Source organism: Arachis duranensis, chromosome 9 (assembly GCF_000817695.3).
Source record: "Arachis duranensis cultivar V14167 chromosome 9, aradu.V14167.gnm2.J7QH, whole genome shotgun sequence".
In the NCBI taxonomy this organism is placed as follows: Eukaryota; Viridiplantae; Streptophyta; class Magnoliopsida; order Fabales; family Fabaceae; genus Arachis; species Arachis duranensis.
This window is the reverse complement of record NC_029780.3, coordinates 84,060,143-84,068,072: the sequence shown is the minus strand read 5'-3', so window position 1 is coordinate 84,068,072 and position 7,930 is coordinate 84,060,143. Positions and strand designations below refer to the sequence as shown.

At 30.7% G+C, this 7,930-nt stretch overlaps 1 protein-coding gene across 4 annotated transcripts; it reads left to right on the top strand.

Moving 5' to 3' along the window:
* The first annotated feature begins 676 nt into the window (after positions 1-676).
* Positions 677-7,490, top strand: LOC107466048 (histone-lysine N-methyltransferase ASHH3). 4 transcript variants are annotated; one of them, XM_016085030.3, is made up of 14 exons: positions 677-806; positions 1,497-1,596; positions 2,342-2,471; positions 2,673-2,784; positions 3,619-3,718; positions 4,565-4,643; positions 4,746-4,917; positions 5,033-5,113; positions 5,298-5,424; positions 6,219-6,246; positions 6,400-6,484; positions 6,572-6,617; positions 6,701-6,784; positions 7,211-7,490. In XM_016085030.3, the coding sequence occupies exons 2-13, from the start codon at positions 1,579-1,581 to the stop codon at positions 6,770-6,772; spliced, it is 1,050 nt and encodes a 349-aa protein (XP_015940516.1). In that variant the 5' UTR covers positions 677-806; positions 1,497-1,578; the 3' UTR covers positions 6,773-6,784; positions 7,211-7,490. The 4 variants fall into 4 exon arrangements, with proteins under 4 accessions (XP_015940516.1, XP_052109708.1, XP_020985999.1 ...); XM_052253748.1 differs by having other exon boundaries at positions 709-806; positions 1,415-1,596; XM_021130340.2 differs by having other exon boundaries at positions 720-806; positions 1,511-1,596.
* Positions 7,491-7,930: the final 440 nt, after the last annotated feature.

Here is a 7,930-nt window from a genome sequence, read left to right as displayed (position 1 = left end):
ATGCAATTTTTTTATAATACACAAAAATGTAATTTTTTTATAATAACATAAAATAAAAAATAAAATATTATTTAAATAAATAATAAACGAAAAAATTTGGGAAACCATCGTTATTTTTACTGGCTAAAATTTTTTATTATGGAAGAGAAATGTGTGTCATTTAATTTTATTAATTGTGCATGTGTTTTTATTTCAATATAAAATCAGTAATCGAATTTATTGATTATTTTGCAAGTTAATTTTTAATTTTGTTTTTAATATCAAATTGGAAGATCTGATTGATTTGTTTGTTGTGATTCTTTTTAAAAAAAATGATAAATTGAAAATTTTAATTTTTTTTTTTAATAAATTAAATGGTCTAATCTCTACATTTTAAATAAAAAATTTCACATTTAAAAATAATACATTTATAATCTATGATTCTAAGAAAACACTATTTATACCCAAATATAAAAAATAAGGATTTGGATCTCTAAAGTTTAAATTTTATTTTAGAGAGTAAAGTATAATCTTCTACTCTTGAATAATTTTTTTTATATTTATTTTTAATTTTACCTATAAAATAAATGATAAAAAATTATATTTTGCTCTCTAAAATAAAATTCAAATTTTAGAGAGATCCAAAAAATAATTGGCGCACCTTTAGACCCCAATACCCCATCGTCACAATTATAATCTACCTTGGTTTAAATTGTTATCCTTCCCTCAATTCCTAATTTCCCGTTCTACCCTTTCATTTGGATCAGCTATTGCTACTCTGTCTCTTTCAACTTCGGCTACCGTCGTTGCCACTCTCCAACTTCCAGGTTCTCTCTCTCTCTCTGTGCTTGGTTTCCATATTCTGCTTCTAGATTCTAGATTCTAGATTCGTCTTCTTGGTTCTGCCCAATTTGACTTCATTTATCGTCCTTTTGAAATTTATTGACTATAGTAAGTAGTAACTAGCAATGTTTGAATTCTGTTAGAAGAGAATAAGGGGAAGCAAAAGTTTCGATATATATTTTTTCTTTTTCGCTTTGAGTTATGGTTTTGGTTTGTATAGCTTATCATTGGCATAAATGTTAAACTGAGTTGCATAGAAAAGCTTAGGAATCACATGAAAATCTGAAATTGCTTTGCATTTGGAATGTAAAAATCAGCAAGGCACATGATGATATTTTCAAGGTGTAAACGGGATATTGCATTGCATCACATTTCGCTTACTTGAATTGTTTTGTGCATGTGTGAACTACGCTATTCCTCTTATCACTAATGTTTACTAATACCCAAATAACTAATTACTCCCTAATTACTGTATCATATGTTCGTATCGGTGTGATTGGTTATGTGAACTTAATTTGTTGATTTTGGAATCTCAACATTGAGATAACATTTTCACATCTCATTGACTGACTTGTTCTTCTTCATTTTGTAGGCAGAGTTTTGTCTTTTTGAAGTAGTGAATTAAATTTTGCATCTGGATATTTGGAAATTTAGGTATTGATTTTCGTTATCAGATTTATGGTTTCAGCATCTGGTCAGAAACTCAGATTGGAGCTGATTAAATAGAATTGCTTATCCAGTACCCTATCAAAGGCCATGCCTACCATGAAGAAGGTTGTTCATTATGTAAAATACAACCTTTGGATTAGTTCTTTTTTATTCTTTTTATTTTTTTAGTTCTTTATGATCTAGTTATGTTTTCATTGTGGACTTTCTTTGGTCTCTATATTGTAATTTCATAGTTAATGAATTTTGAGGGTTTATTTAAGTTACTATTTCACTGGAAAAATGGTCACAATTTAAATATTAGTGACTTTTTCATTAATTCTGTCATGCTTATATGTCTCTGCCTATAAAGTTAACTGTGAGCAAAGGAGTACAAGTTTCTTCTTCGTATTTTTTCTTTTCATTTGATTTTGAAATAGTATTTTACTCTGGAGTTTCTAAGATGTTTCATGTATCGTTTAGAACTGGCCATCTGGTTAGGAAATCCTTCTCTAACTATCTATGACACACAAAGGAAGATAGTTTTGTTTAGATAACTGTAACATTATTTGCTAGATAGAACTGGCTCCTACTTGATTTTAACTTTTATAAAAAGCTTTTTTTTTCTCTCTTCATATGTTTAGGTGCCTTCCTTTTGGAAAAAATAAATGGCCTTTTTAAGTAATAATTTTATGTTGGGTTTTGATAGTGTCTCTTCCTATATTTTTCCTTTATAAGAATAATAAGTCGTAGTAGTATTTTGTTACCATATATATGAAGATTGCAATTAGGGTATGAGTTGCAACTGTTGAGGATTTCTCTCTCTAATAAGTTTGCCCTGTAGATTGACTTCCTTGCCTTTTTTATGTTACAGAATTCTGAACAAACATCCTTTGGGTTAGTATTTAGCAAATTGGCAGAGGAGATTGGTGAACCTGTCGACTTTGAACTTCCAGAATGGTTTAATAAGTGCAAGCCAATGCCAGTAACATTTATAAAACGCAGTATCCTTTGGAGATTTTAGTTCCTGTGTTGTTATTCATATTTGCATTCCTTGAAGTTTTCCATACTTCTTATTAACATCATTATGCATGAGAAATTGAGAACCCATTTAATTGCAATCTTCACTCTTCATTTTTGTACAGTTTTCTTGTATGTTTCCTTTAGTTTCAAATGTAATTTTTTTTATTCTTATAAAATATAAGATATATATCTGACAAAAAGGGTTAAAAGAAGGCTTGATGACGATGGCATATTTTGTTCTTGTACATCATCACCTGGATCTTCTGCTGTATGCGGTAAAGATTGCCACTGTGGGTGAGTATTGTTACCTGAACTTTAGAGTTATAATTTTTATGCCTTTATGATCTTAAATATTTAAACATCAAATATATATATCAGAACTTCGTGGAAGAATTGTACATGATATTTTGTGAAACTTACAACATTAATATATAAATAGAAGTTGATATCAGCAATTTAAGTAAAAGGAGATAGGTTTCGAACTAAACAAATGGGGCTGGACAACTCATATGATGTGATATATTCTTCTTTGGGGCCAGAGCAAGAACTTGCCTTCGATGGGCACATAACTCTAAAAGAAAAATATATCAGAAAAAAGAAACTTTAAATGGTCAATATGAACTAGGATCTGCTATTCTGCTTCTATGTAATAGACTTGTGTCATAAAATTGAAAGTATCCATAGAAAAACTAAGCTATCAAGCATGATGATGGTGTAACTTGACCAATTGGTTCGATATGATATATAAAAATACCTTGCAAAAGTCTTGTTCTTGGTTGGATGCTGTTACTTCCCACCCCCCTTCACTTCCAAATTCATGTATTGGGTTGAAGGGAACAAGTTCATTTTGAGATTAATAATAAGCAGAGTATTGACAGTATGAATTTTTAAGTTGTAAATAATAGAATATATGAATATCTGGCACTCATTCCTGATGAAATGAAGTGAAGATGTTATGCTCAAAATGAAAACTTTTCATTTATCTAAATTCTGTTATTACACCTAATGCAGACAGACCATTAATTCTGAAAAGCTTCAACCTTTTGTTTGCATTTTACAAGTGCTAATAAATCAATCAATCTATATATTTTTCCCCCAAATTATTCATTTTGTTGACTGGCCCAATAGGATGCTTCTGTCTAGCTGCTCTTCAGGCTGTAAATGTGGGGTTTCCTGTCTTAACAAACCATTCCAGCATCGACCCATCAAAAAGATGAAATTAGTTCAGGTACAAGCCTCTGGCTCAGGATTGTTTTATTTTGATTTTTTTGATTTTTTTAATTTTTTGGGTTCATTTTACAATGTGACTTTCTCAGCATTTTTCTGATATTTGGCTGTAATATTTTGCAATATACTAATGTCTCAAAGAAAGATTGGGTATAATTGTGTTCTCCTACTGTCCTACGTTTATTTTTTGTTCCATGCACAAATTTGTTCCCCATGCTATGTATAAACAGGGTCATCCAATTTATTTTATTCTTCATGTGCATACATATCCATTTAAATATGATTCCTATTGCAATTTGCAATCCATGTAAACATTATTATAGGAGGTAGATTTCATTCGCCCAATGGTAAAATTTCTGTCTAGTTCTCAAGTTAAATTCCTGGAAACGCTACATTCTTTTTTTTTTTTTTGAGTAAACTTTCATACGTCTATCCTTTTTAGTCCTCACCAAGTGGGATTCTTATGCATAATTTCATTTCTGAAGTTTGATTGCAATCCAGAGAAGTATTTAATTTTTATGTATTGGCCGTGTAAGATAACTTTGCACTAGCCAGAGGAAATATCAAATCATAATAAGTAACTATCCACTAAGATTTCTCATTTCCCTCATTCAACTAGAACATAATGCAAAGTTATTCTATATTATTATTGCATAATGGAAAAAAAAACATAATGCCGTTCTCTTATTCTAGTTTTCTTGTTTTCTGTATAATTGTTTATCTACTGTTTCTCCTATGTCCGCTTTCTGTTTAAGCACCTGCTCTTGCTGTGTTTTTTGAGTCATGTTTGCTTGCCTTTCTCTTAGTGATGATTAGTGTTACTGACCTTGTAGATATTTTTATGTAGACTGAGAAATGTGGTTCTGGAATTGTGGCGGATGAAGATATCAAGCAAGGAGAATTTGTGATAGAATATGTTGGAGAAGGTTCATAATCAACTTATCCTATTGACATTCATCAGAATAAATGTTCTTTAAAATATTTATATTCTTTTAAGCCTACTAATAGAAATTACCTCTTTCTACCAGTCATTGATGACAAAACATGTGAAGAAAGATTATGGAACATGAAACTTCGTGGGGTGACAAACTTCTACCTATGTGAAATAAATCGAGATATGGTGATCGATGCAACATATAAAGGAAACAAATCAAGATATATCAATCATAGTTGCTGTCCTAATACTGAGATGCAGAAATGGTTGGCTACTACTTTGCTGATTAAACAATTGTGTAGTAATATAAGGAATTTAAATTCTGATTCAAAATTAGGTTATTATCTAATATCTTTTCTTCTAATGTTTCCCCCTCTTAAGGATAATTGACGGTGAAACGAGAATTGGCATATTCGCAACGCGCGACATAAGGAAAGGCGAACATCTGACATATGATTATCAGTATGAATACTTGCTTTTTCCATAGATTCCACCCTCTTCTATACTAATTCTTTCTGAAAATAACTACTATTCCCACATGACAATCTTCTGGTTGATGTTGTTTATTTGCAAGATGCTAGTATAACAAAGGACACATTAACAATGCAATAACACTCCTGGATTCTAACTAGATACCAATTAGCAGGTTTGTCCAGTTTGGTGCCGATCAGGATTGCCACTGCGGGGCTAATATGTGCAGGCGTAAGCTTGGTGTGAAACCTACCAAGCCTAAAACTTCTTCAGATGCTGCATTAAATTTATTCGGAGACCAGGTGGCCAACTTCCATGAATATTTGTTTCTGTCAAAGTATTAGAATCAAGTGAATTTTGTTTTTCTAATATTATTACTGCTAACTGTTCCCATGTGCTAATGCTTTTTAATTTCGTAAGAAATATACCCCCTCCTGTTGTAATTGTAGTATTTTTCTTTCCATGTGTTTTCTTCTGGATTTTGGTATGGGGTGAATCGCATTAATATGTGCTACATACTTGAGTGTATTTATCATTTGTAAATGTGTTGATTTAAGACGGACCAAATAATATTTACATAAAATGTTATTGGCCCTTAAATTTTAATGTTGACCAGTCAATGGTAAGTAGAAAGAGAAACTGGTATAGAAGTGAATCTTTCAATGTAAATCGTAACTCGTGAATATAAATTTGAGACATGAATCATTTTCCTTAATGCTTAACATATAATTATGTAATGTCGGTAAATGGAAAAGGAATCATCTTTTATGCTTAGCATTCAATTGTCTTGTTTGATGCATATAGGTGCGCTCCCTAGTCGAGGACTTTTGATGTCTGTCATATAGACGATTTTCGAAGTCTATTAAATTTGACTGTCATCTTATACATGCCAGTTTAGATTGTTCATATTAATTTCTGGTTTAATGTTATGTTCATTTTGATTATTTAGATGAATTTGTTGGTTGAGCTTAGGAAGTTCAATGACTTACATTGATTTTGTAATATTAAATGCGTACAAGATAAGCTATGAAGTTCAATTGACTTACATTGATTTTGTAATATTGACTAATTCTGTGCATTTTTTTTCTCTGTAAAGGTTTATCAGAATGGAGGTTTGCATATTGGTAAGTTTGTTTATTCTTCATTTTATATGCCACTTTTTAACCCCCTATACATGTTTTAAAATTTAAATCTTTTTTCTTCTGGCTTTTTTTTTTTTTTTTTTTTTTTTTTTTTTTTTTTTTTTTTTTTTTCNNCTGTTATGCTTGACTCTTCAGGAAATTCCCGCCTCTTTTGCCAATCAAACTGCCTTCGCAATTGCATTGGTGAAGTTGTTAGAATCAGACACCTTGATATCATAAGGTATATTTAATAATCGTTTTCTAAGTAGTAATATAACGTTTTGCTTGTATAAGATGAACCATAATTTCTTCCACTTATAATGTCCAGGTTCGGGATTATTAAGCGGTTTCATGAATATTCGAAGAAACACTCCGTGAGAAATCCTTTGGCTTTATTTTTTTTTTGTAATTTAGATGAGCAACACGAACAAATGTGAATGCATGCTTACATTTGCAGATCATGTTTGAGGATGGACGTGTCGAATTTTTTGACATGTCCAAGGAAGATTGGGAACTGGTTACATTGTGATGCAGCTATTAGGTAGGTATAATTTTCCTTGTGAATGTTATTATTTACCTTCGTCCATCCATTGTTGAGTATTATGCCCCCAAAATGTTATGTGCTCACCAAAAATCAGTTACTATATATTTGTGTATAAATGCATATGTAACTTAACTCATTTTTATTGTGTATCTTATATTTTAATATGTATTCTATAGTAATGGCTAATTTAATTGATTTTGGTGTATACCTAACATGTTGTTATATCCAAAAAAAGAAAGCCAAATATTCCCCCAATCCATTGTAGTGTCAAACAGGCCAATCTGACCCGTTTAAGCCCCAGTTTATACGAGCTGACTCGTTTATTTTTTGTTTGCTGAAATGTGGTTTTGACATTCCGAAAGCTTAGCCAAGCATTAAAAAAACCCCGTTCTGTAAGGTTAATTTTCTCTTTCTTTTCACCAGTTGGTCCTCGAAGGGTATTTCTGACCTTGGATGCGGTGGTTGATGAGAGCTGTATGTGACATTGTGGATTGGTTGACCCAACAGAATATTCCTTGCCTGGGGCACTTGGTTCCTCATTTTGTCTTTGTTGGAACTGTGAAATAGTGTTTGTAATTTGTAAGATGCCTTTCTTTTATTCAATTTTTAAATAAAAGTTTCATAAAAGATATCTTAACTTTGTTTTTTTGTTTAATGGCTGGATGGTGTATAATATCACTTCAGAATTCAGATAGATGATAGGTTGAGGATTTTTTTTTCTTGAAATAACTTTTATTTATCACTTTAATAATAATAATAAAAAAAAGAATTACACAAATAAGCATTACGCAGGTTGTATCCAAAATCATTTTTGAGCTCTAAACATGATGTTGTTTTTTTTTTTCCTTTTAATTTAATATTTTTTTAATCTCTTTTTTATTGTGTATATATGTATGATATGCTAACTGTATATATAGAGACAGGAAATTATTGAGGTTCCTTTAAAGTTTGTGTAGTTTATTTTTAGTCCATCCATTTGTTCAAATCGTATTCGCCTCTCCTAAATATTTTAAGATATACTAGAAAGGTAATCTATCAAGCTGTTCCTGATTTTTGAATTTCTTTACTTTTATTAACAATAGAAATATCTTTAAAATATTTTAAAATACCACAAATATACAAGAATACTGTTAAAAGATTGAA